Source organism: Colobus angolensis, unplaced genomic scaffold (genome assembly GCF_000951035.1).
Source record: "Colobus angolensis palliatus isolate OR3802 unplaced genomic scaffold, Cang.pa_1.0 Scaffold162, whole genome shotgun sequence".
Classification (NCBI taxonomy): domain Eukaryota; kingdom Metazoa; phylum Chordata; class Mammalia; order Primates; family Cercopithecidae; genus Colobus; species Colobus angolensis.
In genome coordinates this window covers 5,842,086-5,860,685 of record NW_012114733.1, presented here as the reverse complement: position 1 = coordinate 5,860,685, position 18,600 = coordinate 5,842,086, and the positions used below count along the sequence as shown (strand labels likewise).

At 43.0% G+C, this 18,600-nt stretch overlaps 1 protein-coding gene across 1 annotated transcript in view; it reads left to right on the top strand.

Annotated features, from left to right (window-relative positions):
• Window positions 1-18,600, top strand: part of SLC1A1 (solute carrier family 1 (neuronal/epithelial high affinity glutamate transporter, system Xag), member 1) — a 98,185-nt gene that overhangs the window by 75,619 nt on the left and 3,966 nt on the right. Inside the window, exons 5-11 of the mRNA XM_011937346.1 lie at window positions 328-370; window positions 1,933-2,031; window positions 6,825-7,009; window positions 8,631-8,738; window positions 10,726-10,848; window positions 11,295-11,489; window positions 17,716-17,850. Coding sequence (XP_011792736.1) covers window positions 328-370; window positions 1,933-2,031; window positions 6,825-7,009; window positions 8,631-8,738; window positions 10,726-10,848; window positions 11,295-11,489; window positions 17,716-17,850 — 888 coding nt within the window. The remainder of the gene's footprint in view (window positions 1-327; window positions 371-1,932; window positions 2,032-6,824; window positions 7,010-8,630; window positions 8,739-10,725; window positions 10,849-11,294; window positions 11,490-17,715; window positions 17,851-18,600) is intronic.

The following is an 18,600-nucleotide window of genomic DNA, read 5'->3' as shown; positions in this document are numbered from 1 at the left end:
GAAGGTAAAAGTTTAAAAAAAAAAAAAAAAAAAAAAAAAAGAATAAATAGTCTCTTGACTGTGAGTGCCCATTTCACCAAGGAGAGCAAGCATGTCAGTTACTCAGTGAATCAGTTAAGTGATAGTTGATTAGGAGAGCTTTCTATACTTGGGTGAAGCTCAGCAGGAAAAAAGAAATCTCAGTACAAGGAAGTATTCCGCAAAGGAGAGGCCAGAAGAGAAACCAGAGTACCAGTTTTATATTATACTCATTTCTACCAATATATTAGGTATGACAAAACAATACTTTTTGCCCTAACATAATACTGCCTTTCATGTCTCCAACAGGAATATGTTCCCTGAGAATCTTGTCCAGGCCTGTTTTCAGCAGGTAATATTAATTACTTGTGCTCTTAAGTTGCTACCCTCTTCCCATTATCAATTAAAAAATGTTTTTTTCTGCTGCGATTCAAGAAATGGAATTAGCCCCACAAAAATGGCAGCAGGACGTACACCTGTGACTGGCCGAGTTTAAGGTGATGTCTCTATTTTGTATCTAGCCTTTCTGGCTCACAGTAAGGTGCATGTCACAATTTACATTGCTTCCTTTTCCTTCATGCTTTTCCCCCCAAAAGGGCTCAAATGGTACAAGTCAGAAATCTGTCAAATAATGAGTATTTTAAAATGTAGCCTCCAGTACCTATTTTTGGAGAACCATGGTATATTTGTACAGAAGTTTAAACTTTCTGCAGAAAAAAGGTAGCTCTTTATCTCCTCTTTGCTTTTCCTCTGGTATTAGAACCTAGGATCTAACCCTCCTGGTATGGTCCACATCTGGGTTCAGTCTTCTCCTTAATCATTGTGTCCCAGACAGGTGTGGAAGCTCAAACCTGTAATCCCAGCACTTTGGGAGGCCAAGGTGGGAGATCCCTTGAGCTCAGGAGTTCCAGACTAGCTTTGGCAACATGGCAAGACCATGTCTCTAAAAAGAAATAATAAAAAATCATTGCATCCCCATTGCCGGAGCTCTACAATGCAGTGTAACAAAGCCATGATTTTTTTTTTTTCTGTAGGAAAATTGAACAATCTCTTCACTCCATTTACTTCAAGCCTTTCCCTCCTATTTATTTATGTGCTTTAAGACAGCTGAGTCCATCACAAACTGCTGTATTCATTTACATAAGTTACATGAACAGAGGCTTCTGTGTATACCAACAAAAATGGCAACTCTGTTGCTCTCTGCCGACCTCCACGAGGGACAGAACCTCCTCCATTACAGGGGGGCCTTTGCAAATCAGTCACAGTGGTTGTTTGTAAGGTTCTCGGTGTTGGCAGAGCCTTGTAGGGGGGACATTTATGCCTGGTGTAATAATATACTCACTCTTTCTTAAACCCCCATGTGGAAACTCCACAGAACCAAACAGGGCTGAAAGAAGAGAATTCAACAGCAGTCTCACTGAATAGCCCTAAGGGGACTGTTGATTTTGGAACAACCATATCGTTAAACCTTTCTTGATGCTTATTAAAGTCGTGGTGATGTTATCAAAGTGATGAAGTGTTTTTGCTCAAATTAAAAATAATTTATTAATTAATAAAAACAAAAATGATTGACAGGAATCCTTACAGAGTCTGTCTCTGAAAGCACCTGCAGATCAAGCCTGTACTTTCTTTTGTATTATTCCTCCATCAACTTGTCGCCTATTGTGAAAGTGAAGGAACATTTTGACATAAGTGAATGGTGATTGTGGGAGTCAGGGGTTTAAATTTCTGCCTTGCTTTTAGTTCCAAAACCTGATGGGAGGTACCATTGACAACTGGAGCCAACAGAGGCATTGGAGGTAGATCCCTTCAGTGGCACTTGTTTGAACAAAATAACATGTTCCTGTGATTTAGTCTCAAAAGCTTAAAAAACATTTTTTTGTTTGCTTGTCCTTGATTTTCTCCAACGTGCAGTACAAAACTAAGCGTGAAGAAGTGAAGCCTTCCAGCGATCCAGAGACGAACATGACAGAAGAGTCCTTCACAGCTGTCATGACAACTGCTATTTCCAAGGTACCATTCTTGTTTCCTGTTCCTCTTCCCCAGGAGACAGGGCACTGAGTCATGACTAAGCAGAAAATACAGTTAATCCTTGTCATTCACAGAATCTGCATTTGTGAATTCACCTACTTGCTAAAATTTATTTGTGACCCCAAAATCCATACTTATGGGGCTTTCATGGTCATCCACAGGTACATAAAAAGCAGCAAAATATTTGAGTCACCCGACAGGCACGTTCCCAGCTAAGGTGAACGAGATTGTGCTCTGTTTTCATGCTTTGATTCTCATATTGGAAACAAGTGTCCATTTTGCAGTGTGTTTAGTGTCATCTTTTTTGCATTTTTGTGATTTTCCTTGCTGATTTTGCTGTTTAAAATGGACCAGGGCAGGGTTCAATGACTCACATCTGTAATCCCAGCATGTTGGGATACTGAGGCGGGAGGATCACTTGAGCCTAGGAGTTCCAGACCAGTCTGCACAACATAGTGACACTTCACCTCTACAAAAAACGAAAAATAGCCGGGTGTGATGGTGCACACCTACAGTCCCAGCTACTTGGGAGGCTGAAGTAGGAGGATCACTTGTTCAGGGAAGTCAAGGCTGCAGTGAACCATGATTGAATCACTGTACTTCAGCCTGGGTAGCAGAGACCCTGTGTCAAAAATAAAAAAATAAAAAAGGACCAGGCTGGGTATGGTGGCTCACACTTGTAATCCCAGTACTTGGGAGGCCAAGAAAGGTGGATCACTTGAGGCCAGGAGTTTGAGACTGGCTTGGGAAACATAGTGAGACCCCATCTCTACAAAACATCTTAATATTACCCAGGTGTGGTGGCACATGCCTGTAGTCCCAGATACTTCAGAGGCTGAGGCAAGAGGATCGTTTGAGCTATGATTGCACCACTGCCCTCCAGCCTGGGTGACGGCAAGACTCTTGTTTCAAAAAAAATAAGCATCATGTTGAAGTGGTCTCCAGGGTTCCTAAGCACAAGAAGACTTGATGTGCCTTAGGGAGAAAATTTGTGCTTTAGATAAGCTTCATTCAGGCATGAGTTATAGTGCTGTTGGCTGTGAGGTCAATATTAATAAATGAACAATCTATATGAAACAAGGTGTCTGTAAAAGAAATACACACAACAATGTTATATATTGATTGTTTGCTGAAAAGGATGTGTCCAAGGTTCCCAGAAACGTAACCCTGCATTTCTCCTAGGAGCAACAGTTCAGTATTTGCTAATGCAGTGTTCATGAGCACTTTACAGAACATAATTACCAGGAAGAGAGAGAATCGACCACAAAGAGCAAAAAAAAAGAGCCCTGTTGCCTCTACCTCTCCGGGTCTGCTTACGGTAGAGCTGGCCATCTCTAGGAACTGCTGTAGATTTGTCAGATACATAAGCATGCAATGCAGGTCCACAATTCCTAGTCAGAATCTCTCTACCCAGATGTAATTCGGAGTTCAGAGTTTCTCAGACTTTAGAAAGGCCATGTGGTGTGTGTACTGCATATTATGCAACCTTTGTAAGTGAGATGGGCAACAACATGCCAGAATCAACCACATCAATGTTTTTATAACAAACTCATAAATATTCTGCCAAGGAGAGAAATGGACCCTTAGTAGCCAGTAGCCTCATCTCAGTTTAGGATAGGTTTTGCTGCCAAAAGAGTGTGCTATAAACTTATCAATAAAATCAACATGCTTTGAGAGCTTTGGGGATTTCAGAATTGGAGATCAGAATGTGTGGGCCTGCAGTGGTATCTTTGTAAGCCTGTAGTGATTTCTCCTGAATGTTCTCTCAACTTCACACAGGAAGGAATGATTTAAGGAGAAAAGGAGTATTCATTAGACTTAAGAATTCATATTAAATAAACTACTGTTGGCTCCCTGCTTCCTACTGCAGAAAGCCTTAACTCCTCTGACTGGGTTCAGCGGCGCTGCATGACCTGGCTTCTCTCTAGTTTTCACAACTTACTTCCAGTGGGCGCCTCTCTTCTTTCCAGATCCACCTCCTCCATCACTCCTTATTCTTGCCTTTTGATGTTGTTCCACAAATATTTTCTGAGCACCCTCCATACCCCAGGCCCTGCTGGGCATTGGGATTATAATGGTGAAAAGACAGACACCAGGCCTCTGTCCTCACACAAAGAATGATAAGTATTACAATCAGGAAGAGTGGGATGTTTGGGGGGCATTCAGCAAGGGGTGTTAAATTAGTCTGGAGGCCGTAATGAATGAGCAAGAATTATTCAAGGAGGGTACAAAGGCCCAGTGCATGATCATTTTTGCCTTTGCTTGCCATCTTTTTGAAACATACTTTTTCTCCTGGCTGCTGATTCCTCAGCCATAACTTTCCCTAACCTTGAAACCCTCATTCATGTCCCACTCTCTATATGACACTTGTATCTCATAGTTTGGGTGCACAATTAATTACATACCATCCTGCTATTATTGGCTCATGCTTCTCACAGTCTTGTCTCTCCAACTGAATCTTAAGACCTTATGCTATAGCCAGTGCAGTAATACTCTAGCTTTTCCCTAAATATATGTTTGATCATAAGTAAGAAACGGACTGGTAGCCCAGTGGCTCCTCAACATAATTTTTTGTTTGTTTGTTTGAGATGGAGTCTTGCTCTATCACCCAGGCTGGAATACAGTGCTGCGACCTTGGCTCACTGCAGCCTCCGCCTCCCGGGTTCAAGCAATTCTCCTGCCTCAGCCTCCCAAGTAGCTGGCATTACAGGCGCCTACCACCATGCCTGGCTAATTTTGGTATTTTTATTAGAGACGGGGTTTCACCATGTTGGCCAGGCTGGTCTCGAACTCCTAACCTCAGGTGATCCACCTGCTTCAGCCTCCCAAACTGCTGGGATTACAGGTGTGAGCCACCATGTCTAGCTAACATAATTCTTTATAAACCTAGTTGGCATCACTCAGTTATCTCTCTATAAATCTCAAGTTATTTGTACCCAGGATAAAGTGAAGAAATTAAGCCAGGCATGGTGGCATGCACCTGTAGACCCAGCTACTTGGGAGGCTGAGGTGGGAGGATCACTTGAGCCCTCCTTGAGGAGTTTGAAGCTGCAGTGAGCTATGATCATGCCACTGCACCCCAGCCTGGACAACATGAGACCCTGTCGTTTAAAAAAAAAAAGTAAAAACAAAAACATGATTCACAGTAGTAGGTATTTAGCTAATTTTTATATGTCTAAAATCCTACCAATGATAGACTGGATAAAGAAAATGTACACATATACACCACGGAATGCTATGCTACCATTAAAAAAGAACAAGATCATGTCCTTTGCAAGGGACATGGATGGAGCTGGAGGCCATTATTCTTAGCAAACTAACACAGGAACAGAAAACCAAATACTGCCTGTTCTCACTTATAAGTGGGAGCTAAATGATGAGAATACATGGACACATAGAGGGGAACAACACACACTGGGGCCTTTCAGAGGGTGAATGGTGGGAGGAGGGAGAGGATCAGGAAAAATAACTAATGGATACTAGGCTTAATACTTGAGTGATGAAATAATCTGTACAACAAACCCCCATGACACACGTTTACCTATGTAACAAACCTGCACATCCTGCACCACATGTACCCTTGAAGGTAAAAGTTTAAAAAAAAAAAAAAAAAAAGAATCCTGGCTGGGCGTGGTGACTCACACATGTAATCCCAGCACTTCGAGAGGCTGAGGCAGGCAGATCACCTGAGATCAGGAGTTCGAGACCAGCCTGGCCAACATGGCGAAACCCTGTCTCTACAAAAAATACAAAACATTTACTGGGTGTGGTGGTGGATGCCTGTAATCCCAGCTACTAGGGAGGCTGAGGCAGGAGAATTGCTTGAACTCGGGAGGCGGAGCTTGCAGTGAACTGAGATACCACCACTGCACTCCAGCCTGGGTGACAGAGTGAAACTGTCTCAAAAAAAAATAAGTAAAATAAATAAATAGGCCGGGCGCAGTGGCTCACGCCTATAATCCCAGCACTTTGGGAGGCCAAGGTGGGCGGAGCACAAAGTCAGGAGATTGAGACCATCCTGGCTAACATGGTGAAACCCCATCTCTACTAAAAATACAAAAAAATTAGCCGGGCATGGTAGCGGGCGCCTGTAGTCCCAGCTACTCGGAAGGTTGAGGCAGGAGAATGGCGTGAACCCGGGAGGCGGAGCTTGCAGTGAGCTAAGATCATGCCACTGCACTCCAGCCTGGGTGACAGGGAGAGACTCCATCTCTAAATAAATAAATACATACATACATACATACATACATACATACATACATACATAACCAACCAACCAACCAACCAACCAACCTATTGGTCATCCAAGACCACAGGCATAAAGAATGTTACTATGCTTCATTATCAGGGTAAAACAGATGGTAAAAGTGTTCACACTGGTAAGTACTTTGTACTTCCTGCATTATTAATTCCTGTCTTTTTTAAGCAGACTCCAAATGTAGCTAGTAGTTAAAATGACTCTGAAAAGTGCCTTGATTCTAAAATTCATAATAAAAATATAAACTGTTCCAGAATAAGAAATCTTTCTAAGAAATATTCAAATATGACTTGTTGAAAGAAGAGAAAGCGTGTTAACTTCGCGGAGCAAGGGTTAAGTTTGTTACATGCATAGGTATTTTTATTATTGTTTTTATATTTTCTATAGTTTTGTTGACTCTGCCTGGGAGATCACCAGTTTATTATGTTTGGTCATTGTATCTTCTCATTTCCAAACCTGTGCTTTCTAACAAGATTATAATCATGCGTCAATATGTTTTCTTGGTTTTGATCCACAGAACGAAACAAAGGAATACAAAATCATTGGCATGTATTCAGATGGCATAAACGTCCTGGGCTTGATTGTCTTTTGCCTTGTCTTTGGACTTGTCATTGGAAAAATGGGAGAAAAGGGACAAATTCTGGTGGATTTCTTCAATGCTTTGAGTGATGCAACCATGAAAATTGTTCAGATCATCATGTGGTGAGCAGACACCGTTTAATGTCATTTTGCTTCCCCTGACAATTCTGTCTCCTCAAAATTAGAAGAGGTTTTATGTTTCTCAACTGACCTCATGCTAGAGAAGTTGGACATTTAATATTGAGCCCCCAGAGTATTTTGTGGGGGCTTTTGTTGCTGTTGGTTGTTTTTGTTTTGGAGACAGAGTCTCACTCTGTCACTCCAGGCTGGAATGCAGTGGTGAAATCTCGGCTCACTGCAGCCTCAACTTCCTGTGCTCAAGTGATCCTCCCATCACAGCTACCTGAGTAGCTGGGACTACAAGCATGTACCACCATGCCTGGCTATTTTTTTGTATTTTTTGTAGAGACAGGGTTTTGCCATGTTGCCCAGGCTGATCTCAAACTCCTGGGCTCAAGCCATCTACCCACTTCATCCTCCCAAAATGCTGAGATTACAAGTGTGAGCCACCATACCCAGCCACCACTAGAGTATTAAATAATTCCACATATTACCCAGGAGTTAGTACATGAACAAAAGTCTAGCTATCAACCATTGTCTTTTCCCTCAAAGCCTTGCGAGATCATCTTGCACCCAGTCAGCCTTCATGTAAGAAGTAATTCTCTAAAAAATGATTAGAAGGAGTTCATTGTACATGAGAACACAAAGTGCTTTCCCTATTGTGCCCCATGCAAAAGTGAGTTTCAAAATATTTATAACTGGTACAGCATGGGCACTAACCCATCTGAATGAAAGCTGCCATCCGTGAGCATACCAGTGACACCACTTGAGTGTCTACCCTGTCCCTGGAAATGCCAAAAAGTCTACCTTTCTTAGGAGGCATCTGCCTCACTTACCTCATATTTAATTAGTTCAACATTATTTAATCCAAAGTATAGATACTGACAGTGATGTCTGACAGTGGTGTAAAGGGTTCAGTAAAAATGGCCAGACAGGTCACTTAATACTGCAGAAACCTCAGCTTCATCATCTGTTAAAAAGGATAATAAAACCTACCCCCAGGGATAGGAGAAGTACATTAAATGAAATGATGCACGTAAAATACTTTCCCTAACGCAAGATGTAATGAGAGCTCCACAAATAGAGTTATTATGATCACTTCCAGTACTAATACTATTGCCTCTATTGCTGATACCTGGGAAACAGATGACCATGGCTAGAAAGAGCCATATTTGTCAGTGAGGATCAAGCTCAAGTGAGATCTGCAGATATGACAATCAGCAGGATATATGTGCACTAGGAACATGGCATGAGGTGTGCGCCCTCATCCACATATTCTGGTGGATTTCTTCAATGCTTTGAGTGATGCAACCATGAAAATTGTTCAGATCATCATGTGGATCTGTTCAGATCAACAAGAACCACATGTTCTTGCCAAGTTTGCAAACTACCCTGTGGTAGTTTGGATGGGTAGAATTTAAGGTGCACCTAGGTACTGGAAACTAGAGCCAGTATTGTTCACCCAGGACTTGAAACAGCTCTTAGCTTCAATTCTGCATCCTGTGCTCCACCAAGTGTGCATGCCAAGCCGAGCGTGCGCACACTGGCCTGTTCCTTCCCCACCAACCCAGCATGAGAAAACACTTGCTGACGGAATCATGCCTCTGTTGTGCTTCCTTTCCAGTTATATGCCACTGGGTATTTTGTTCCTGATTGCTGGGAAGATCATAGAAGTTGAAGACTGGGAAATATTCCGCAAGCTGGGCCTTTACATGGCCACAGTCCTGACTGGGTATGTCAGACTCAAGAGAAGAGACAGAAAGTTCCTTTAATCCAATAGGATGGCCACTGAGAGGTTGGGTTTCAGTTGGTTAAAACTGGCTTCTCCCCTATGTGCTGGGAAAGATAGGGTTCAGAGATAAGACAGCAGGGGGAGGAGGGCTGCCCTTTAACAGCTGTACTGTAGGTGGATCATGCTGTGCTAATTGTCAGCTCTTGGCAGAACAGCCTGGACCAGGCTTTGTCACTGCCTTTATTGGTTATGTTAAAATAATTTTTTAAAACAAGAGAGAAACCCACTTATAGCCTCCCTTGGCTCTCTCCTGGCCTTCATTTCCTTAAGAATGTAAACTAGCCAAGCAAGTAAGAATAGCCTCCATGTACCTTGAACCTGAAAGAAATTAGCAAGGGCCTAAACGAAATCAGACTTGAGCAAGTAGGAGCAGGATGGCTGTTGGTTCAACCACTGTTGCTGGGGCTGTTCACCACCACCATGGCCTGCACCATCAGAGTGTCAGAGAGGGTGCCAGGAGAATCTTGAGGCTGGAGGAATTGTGTGGGCCTTTTTAGAAGCCATTAAACAGGAAGGCAGCAGAGGTTGTGTAGTTTGCATATTTATTATAGCCTAGCTATTGTTTCCTTGAGAAAATATGAGGTGGGATAAGATATGAATGGTGCCCCTTGACACCTAGCCAGAGGCAGAATATGTCACATACACTAAGAAATACAGACTAAGGGAATAAGTAAATATTATTGATTTGACTCCCACAAGTCAATACCTACAAGCACCCAACTTGAGCAATCACCTCACCTATTGGAACTTGATCATATTGCAGATTTTCAACACAGCACATTTGGTTCTTAATCTGTGTTTCCCGAAAACACAGCCCTGCCAGCCAACACAGAGGTAGATTTGGACCCTACAGTGTGAGGACCATGGTGCCAAGGGAGGCAGGACTTCCACCTCACTGGAGGCCACCCTGCTGTAGGGCTGCTGAAACAGGCAGTGCCAGGGATTGTGTCTCAGCAGTGATGTGGCTGGGGTGTTTGAGCTGAGCCATTTCATAACCAAGTTCTGCTGATTTCTATTCTGTCACCCCAGCTAGGTGTCTAATGGAAAACTAAAAGTCAGTTCCTCATGGTTTTTAGCTACAAGCTCTCTATCGAGAAGATCCTCTCTCCAGACCTCCAGGATCTGTAATTTTGATGACCATTTCCTATTATTTCAAACACACATAACTGATCTGTAAACTGTATGCTGCCAGTTACATATATATCTATCTGCCAAATGAGTCTCATTTCTTAAGCCCCCTAGTTCATGTAATCTGTGTATTTCCATGTGAAATAAGGAACAGTTTGAAAAGGCAGGAATAATAAAGAAAAGAAAGTCCATCCCAAAGTATGGCTGTGGAAGAGCTGAGACTTTTTTCCTTACTGTAAATCTGACTTCCCTCTTAGACAGTGGGTGCCACCAGCAAGACAGCAGCTTGGTGCAAGGAGTGGAAGGGGTGAGGACTGAGCGCTGTGATAAGAGGTATAATGAGGTATAATGTAGTGGTGACATAGAGGGTACAAAGGAAGAAAGGCTCAGCCCTACCTGGGGAAGTGAGGGAAGGCTTCCTGGAGGAAGGGGGATGCCTAGCTGAGTGTTAGAGGAGAAGAATTCAGTAGCATCAGAAGGAAAAAAGGGCATTTTTGTGCATGTGGCAGGAATAGCACACACAGGGGTGTGGCAGCATGATATAATTCTGTTCTGTGAAGCCTTGAATTTGGATTCAGCTACTGGCTTTGTCATTAACTCTGACAAGATGCTTCATTTGCTAAGTGAGCCTCTACACCCTCATACATGGAATGGGGACATATATTCCTGCCCTACTCCCATTTCTCATTGGGCCATTATGAAAGTCAATTTTATAAATTAAAAAGATGTTTGATAAAAGGATTAAGTGTGGGGAAGTGGTATTATCTTTGAAACTTTAATTTCTCTCTCTTGTTTACAGGCTTGCAATCCACTCCATTGTAATTCTCCCACTGATATATTTCATAGTCGTACGAAAGAACCCTTTCCAATTTGCCATGGGAATGGCCCAGGCTCTCCTGACAGCTCTCATGATCTCTTCCAGGTAATCAGAAGAGGGGTTTCTGGAAAAAGCCTCCAGACTCAACGTCATCAACTCTCACCTCACTTTACAAAACAGACTCCGGCTTACGGTTTTTGTAGCTGCCTTTGAGAAATGGCCTCCGTATTCTCTGTCCCTGGCCCTGAACACATTGCTTCACGCTGTTCCATATTTCCTGCCCTCTTAGCATGGCCTGCAGCTCAGGAAGGGGTTATGGCATAACTGGGAGCAGCGGTGGGCACAGCACCTTCTGATTCCTGGACCTGCCTAAAGGGCCAACATGCTTTGGATCCTTTATTTCATTTTGTTTTGTTGTTTTCTTTACTTTTCTTGACAAGATTACCCAAAAGGAGCCTTTATTTACTTTTTGGAAGAGAGGCATGTCTTCAGGCAGGGACTGAGGACCAGCATTTCTAGACCATAAGTTCCTTTCTCTTTTTATCACACAGTTCAGCAACACTGCCTGTCACCTTCCGCTGTGCTGAAGAAAAGAACCAGGTGGACAAGAGGATCACTCGATTCGTGTTACCTGTTGGTGCAACAATCAACATGGATGGGACCGCGCTCTATGAAGCAGTGGCAGCGGTGTTTATTGCACAGTTGAATGACCTGGATTTGAGCATTGGGGAGATCATCACCATCAGGTGGGGCGTGGTGTCACATTCATTGTCATCGGTGATACGGGGATTACTGCCAGTAAAAATGGTCCGTGAAGGGACACCAAGAATGTCCCAGTGATGGATTCTTTTTCTTGATCTACAAAGTACCTTCCCAAGATTAAATACAACTATATCCTGGTATGCAAGATTTCTGCTTCAGGGTCTGGGTAGCCAAAGCCATCACTCTATGCTCAGTTTACTGAAGCCAGTAGGATCTAGGCATAGGCTAGCACAAAGACTCAAGGCTGAGTAAGGGCCAGTCCCTGCTTTCAAAAGATCCCTGCTAGATTGGGATGCACATATCCAAATGAATGCTGAAGACCCTGATGAGGGATGTAAGAGAACTCTGTATGGTGTTCACAGAGGACTCCAGAGAGGGAAGGGATGGTTCTAGCTGGGAAGGTGAAGGATGGCTTCCCAGAGGAGGGGAACATTTAGCTGAATCTTAAAAGAATAGGAATTTAGCAGGCAAAGGAAGAAGCTAAGAGCATCTGGGGTGGCAGAAATAGCTTGTGATGCAGCCATAGGCTAGTTACAGCATACAGATTTCTTGCTATGGCTGGCATAAAGGATACAATGTGGAGAACATAAAGGAATGAGGAGACAGGGGTCATGTCATGAAAGGTTTTGTATGAGAAGTTTGTGGAAAGTTCTTAGATGCTTTGTCATATTGTGGACATATTTGCATTTTATTTATTTATTTATTTTATGCTTTGAGATGGAATTTTGCTCTGTTGCCCAGGCTGGAGTGCAGTGGCACGATCTCGGCTCACTGCAACCTCCGCCTCCTGGGTTTAAGCAATTCTCCTGCCTCAGCGTCCTGAGTACCTGGGACTATAGACATGCACCACCACACCTGGCTAATTTTTGAATTTTTAGTAGAAATGGGTTTCACCATATTGGCCAGGCTGGTCTTGAACTCCTGACCTCAGGTGATCCGCCCACCTCAGGCTCCCAAAGTGCTAGGATTATAGGTGTGAGCCACCACGCCTGGCAGATTTGCCTTTTACAATGATAACTGGCAATATGGCAGATGTATTGGATGGGAGCAGGGACCAAATCTAGGAAACCAGTTAGAAGACCATTGCAAAAGTCCAGGCAGGGTATTAGAAGGCATTGACACTGAGGTTGGAGAAGAGCTAACGAATTGAAGAAGCATCAGCTGGATTCAGGGTGAAAAGCAAGGGAATGCTAGGATGACTCCCAGGATTGGTAGATGATTCTAAATTGGTGGGTGGGGCTTACCAGAACAGGAACTAGTTAGTGTAAGAGAAGCATATATAGGTGGGAAAGATAAATAGTTAATACTTTTTGACACATTGAATTTGAAATGCCTTTAAGACTTCTAGGTGGACACCTGCAATGAGAAATACAGGTCTGGCTGAAGATACAGACATCAGGGACATGAGCTTAATGATGGTCTTCAAATGTATGAGCCACAAGTTATTGCTTGTATTGGAATCGTAGCTACGTTGTGATTAGCTGTGATCTTGGGCAAGTGACTTGAATTTTTAAGCTCCTGTTTTCTCATCTGTAAAATGAGTAATAGTACCTACAACTTATTCAAGTAGTGGCAATTAAGTAAGATGCATATAAAATGCTTATAACTGTGCCTATGTAGTGAGCACTCAGTGAATGTCGAAAATGGATGACATGACGTAGGGAGAGTTTGTAGAGAAGAGAAGGAGATTAAGGACTGAGGCTTGCAAAATCCTAATACTAGAAGCAGGTAGAGAAGGGAAAACCCAAGAGGCAGAGGGAGAAGGAGGACAGAGAGATGGGAGGGAAGCCAGTAAACCTTGGTATCATGGAAACCCAGAAAAGAGAGATTTTCAAGGGTGAAATGGTCCACAGAGTCAGATGCTGCAGAGAATTCTAATGAAATGAGGATAGAAATTGTCTGCCCAAGTAGATGGTAGAACTGTCATAACTGGATTTTGCCAGATTTGTTTCTCTAGGACAGCACTGTTTAATACAGTAACCACTAGCCATGTGGCCCACTGAATTGGATAGCACAGACAGAATAGTTTCATCATTGCAGAAAGTTATTTTGGATAGTGCTATGTTAGAGTAATAGGCTGGGATTAGAGTTAACCTGAAGACTTTTGTTCAGTTTAGAATGGAAGTTTAAGACTAAACTGGTCCCTAGGCCTGCTCAAGGTTGAATCTGAACTTTTTAGAGTTAATTCATTCTTGTATCCCCACCCTAAACATAAATTCTAGGCATAAAATCAGAGTTTGTTAACTAACAATGTTCTAACACAATGCATTTTTTAAATCCTCCCCACCCCTAAATCGCAAAGTATTTCTGTTGGCTGAAGACAAGTGCAAGATACACCATTTGGCACACCAGCTGGAGAACTATCCCAATGCCGTGTAATCTATAAAAAAGTGTTAGTGGCTAAAGAAGCCTGTGCCAAAGAGATTGAGTAAAGTCATGTAATTATAACAGCAGAGAGTATGTCAAAATTGAAACCTTGAGTCATGCCTGAGAAAGTTTCTGCTCCACAACCACCCCTGTGCTTCCAACAGTTGTTACTTTTACATTTCCAAGGGTTTTTTCCCACTTCCCTCACCCTGGCATGTGGAACCCAGTCTTCACTGAACTGATTTCCAAGGAGTGGTTTATGAGGCGCCAATTCTTTTGTGTATTTGCCACTTTATGATGAAATCCCTCCCTCTTTTTTGGTTATAAGTTTTCTAGATATTTCTAATCATTTTTTAACCTCACTGCCAGAGAAATGAACTCTGGGCCTAGAGGCTAGTCAATTCACATTAAAGCCTCCCCCCTACTCTCTGGTGTGTTCTTAAATCAGATTTGCTGATAACTACTGGCCCAGAACCAATAACAACTGTGAGACCCAAAGTAATCATTGGCTTAAAATTTAAAATCCTCACTGGCTCTACATGGGAAATAATAAAAGTTGGTTTTACTTGACAGTTACCGTTATAGTTCATGTGACTAATGGTTAAAGAGATTTTTAGACCCAAAGTATATTTCTGTGGACTGGATGTCAAAGAAACATAGGTACCATCTACCCAAAACATACCCTTTTGTGGCTTTATCATAATACACAAAGGTTATAACTGATTGAAAATTGGTGTGAGTACACATGTCAAAATGAAAAAAAAAAAAAGGATAAATTGTCTTGTAAACATAATTAGGGCCAGAAGCGGTGGCTCACACCTGTAATCCCAGCACTTTAGGAGACCTAAGCGGGTGAATTGGTTGAGTCCAGGAGTTCGAGAGCAGCCTGGGAAACATGGTAAAACCCCATGTTTAGCAAAAATATTCTAAAAAGAAAAATTAGCCAGGTATGGTAGCATGTACCTGTAGTTCCAGCTACTCAGGAGGCTGAAGTGGGTGGACTACTTGAGCCCAGGAGGCAGAGGCTGCAGTGAACTGAGATGGCACCACTGTACTCTAGCTTAGGCAACAAAGTGAGATTCCATGTCAAAAAAAGAAAAGAAAAGAAAAGAAAAAGAAAAAAGAAAGAAAAGTAAAGCTAATTATACAGCAGGGCACAGAGGCTCACATCTGTAATACTAGCACTTTAAAAGGCCAAGACAGGCAGATCACTTTAGCCCAGGAGTTCGAGACCAGCCTGAGCAACATGGCGAAGCCCCACATCTCTACAAAAAATGCAAAAATTAGCCAAGTGTTGTGGAGCGCACCTGTGGTCCCAGCAACTCAGGAGGCTGAGGCAAGAAGATCACTTGAGCCCAAAAGGTGGAGGCTGCAGTGAGCTGTGATCATGCCACTGTATTCCAGCCTGGGCGACAGAGTGAGACCTTGTCTCTGGGGGGGGGGATATATATCTATATATATATATAAATATATATATATAAAATAAAGAAGAAAGATAATTATAGGATTTGGGGCCTAGAAAGAGCAGAGAGGAAAAAAGGTAGCAGTAGTAATAGTAGTAGTAGTTGTTGTAATAGTTGCTGTTCTGGTTGCTGCAGTAGCAGTAGTAATAATACCAGTGGTAGCAGCGACAATAGCAATAGAAGAAGCATTAGCAGCAACTACTGCTGTTGCAGAAGTAGCAGCAGAAATGGCACATTTTTAATCTTTTTATTTGTTTGTTTTTTGTTTTACTTTAAGCTCTGGGATACATGTGCAGAACATGCAGGTTTGTTACATAGCTACACATGTGGAAATGGCATGTTTTTAAGCATCTACAAGTGTTATACCAGATGCCTTACATGCATTAACCTCATTTAATCTTCCCAGCAGCTTGCAGTAGATATACTGTCCCCACCTTACAGGCAAGGAATTGAGATTCAGAGAAGTAACTTGCCTAAAGAAATGCCATCAGTGAAATGGTAGAGCCCAAAGTACATCACCCAGGTCTGTCTGACACTAAAACCTGTGTTCCCTCCAAGTCACAACCCATCCTTCAACCTGTTTAGAGAGCCAAGTCCAATGGCTGGTCCTAAAACTAGGCCTCAGTGTGAGGAAAGAACTTTGTGCCACTGATAATTATGTTTTCTTCTGTGGAAATCCTCTAACTCAAAGTAGAATATGTTCAAGCAGCAGGAGTAGGTTTTCATATTATTTTCTCCCATCTGAAGGTTCATAGTTCCGACTTTCAGACCAATGCCAGTCAAACAGCCGTAGTCTAGTAAGCAAGGTCAAGGCTCAAGGACAGAGTTTTCTTGGACTAAATGAATTTTGAGTTTCAAGCCCAGCCTCAGGCTATAGCAACATGGATAACTGTGACATCTCAGGGTTTCCAAGAGGGATCAGCTGGCATGGACACAAATCACTTCTGACAAAGAAAACCTGTTGATGCATTCCATTAAAATTTTTTTCAACCAGCATTAAAATAAACTTTGGCTTTCCAAAGAGTGATTATGTCAGAAGAGATCCAAAGGGTTATAGAGGCCAGAAACTTGTGAGACTGAGGGCCTGAAACCTTTAGAGTAATTGGTACAGCCCCAGAAATCTCTAATTTACTGTAATTTGGTGGTCAAAACCACTGAATGAAAATACACTTGTCAAAAAACTCTGGCCTGTGTTTGTACCCTCAAATGCTTTCTGCAACACCTCAGTAGGCAGATGAATGGGCAGTAGATTCAGCTTCCTAAGAACTCGAAGACTTTTTTAGCCCCAAAGCATATGAATTTGTGGATAGAATGAGGGATTCTTCCAGTTTAAATTGGCAATTTTTACATTTTCACCTTTCAACCCAGTGGCACCTGGGCAGCAGTTCAGGCCTTGGCCCAAGGGCAAGGATTTGTCTCCAGAAAGCATCGTGGGTGTGGTCTCAAGCTTATCTAAATCAAGGGACTTTTCAGGGAAGGGTGAGCCCTTGTTTCCTTCAGAATGATCCAATTAAAATAAGGAAGATGTTGCTGATAAAGAGACTGCACATTACAAAGAGAAAAATCCCTACTCTCTCACCTGATCTTATCAAGAGGAATCTTTTTAAATACCTGGTAATAAAGTTCACCTGGCTGCGTCTCCTGGCTTCCAGATCTTTCTTTCCCACAAAGTACATCTACTGGCAAAAAGGAGCAGTCAGGAGTAAATGCTTGCATCTTGGACAGGATCAGCTCTTTCTCAATCCAGTGCCCTAAAGAGCAGTTCCCAGAGGTAAAGAGTCCTGTGATGTCAAGAGAGTGCATAAGGCCTGCTTAACCATTGTCTCATTCCTTTGCCTTCACCTGAAATGCCATTGTCCGTCTGCCCCTACAGCTATCCCTCTGTCCATTCTTCAGGGCAATTTAAATTCCTGCCATATATTAGGTGCTCCGTAAATTATTGGGTGGTGAGTAGATGGAAGAAGGGAATAGGAAGACAGGTGCAGAGGTACCTGGCACTTATTTAGGATAAGTGTATGTATACATAGATGAGTACACAAAGCCTTCTATTAACACCCCATTTAGTAAACTCCTGCTTTCCTCTTATCTCTCTTGCTCATTTTTTGGTGCCACTTATGCAGTTCTTCCTTGCATTAGAGTGATGTGCCACATCTCTCTCTGCAAGGAGATGGCATCATACCCCACCCAGCCCCCCTCCCCCTGCAGCTCTAATCCTGTAATGAGGCAGAGCTGGGGCTCAGCAGGTCACAGATTCTAACTGCCCAATTTAGGGACACAGCAGTAATAGCCATCGTGGCTAAGCAGGACTAACCATTTCAGGCCAGGGCTTTAACAGGAGAGGTAATTGTCTAACTCCTTTCCTGCTGGTATGTTTCTGCAGTATCACGGCCACAGCTGCCAGCATCGGAGCTGCCGGTGTGCCCCAGGCTGGCCTGGTGACCATGGTGATTGTGCTGAGTGCCGTGGGCCTGCCCGCCGAGGATGTCACCCTGATCATTGCTGTCGACTGGCTCCTGTGAGTTGGAATAAATGCACTGCCTTAGCCGGATGTGCAGGCGGGCTTCCCAGCCTCACAGGCTCTGCAGTCTGTCATCATTCTCTCCTCAGATTGCCTAATGAGCCACCTGTTGCTGCTTTAATTTTCCTCTGACCAGGCCATCTGATAATGTGCTTAAAAATTAACTCCTCATAACGTGGAGTAGTGATTTTAAAAAGCCTGTGAGCTCCATTAGCTCATTATACCTGGTAATGCTCAAGGTTAGGAGCTGGGTGTGGGACAAAGATAAATACAGAACAACAAGGTGAGAAGCCAGGCAGGGCCCCTGAGCCATCCTGGCCTATCCCAGCCCCAGTTCAGCATCATAGGCTCAGAACCACCTACTTCAAAATCAGTCCATCTTCCTAAGCATCTTCCGAACTGTCAGGGACAGTGGCACGAGCACTTGGGTTTGCATCTCCATCCTGTGTCTTACCAGCTTCTTGACCTTGAGCAAGTTCCTTGACCTCGAGCAAGTTCTGTAACCTGAGGCCCAGTTGTATAATCTGTGAGATGGGAAAAAATCTGCCTATCTCATTGGGTTGTTTTAAGGACTGAGTGAGCTTATGTGAGTAGAGTGTCTAGAACAGTATCTGGCAGCCCATACATGCTCAATAAATGGCAAGTTTCATTGTTATGATTAGAATGAGTTAGACCATTCAGGCCTCAATCAACAACACTTTCTCTCTCTCTCTCTCTCTCTCTCTCTCACACACACACACACACACA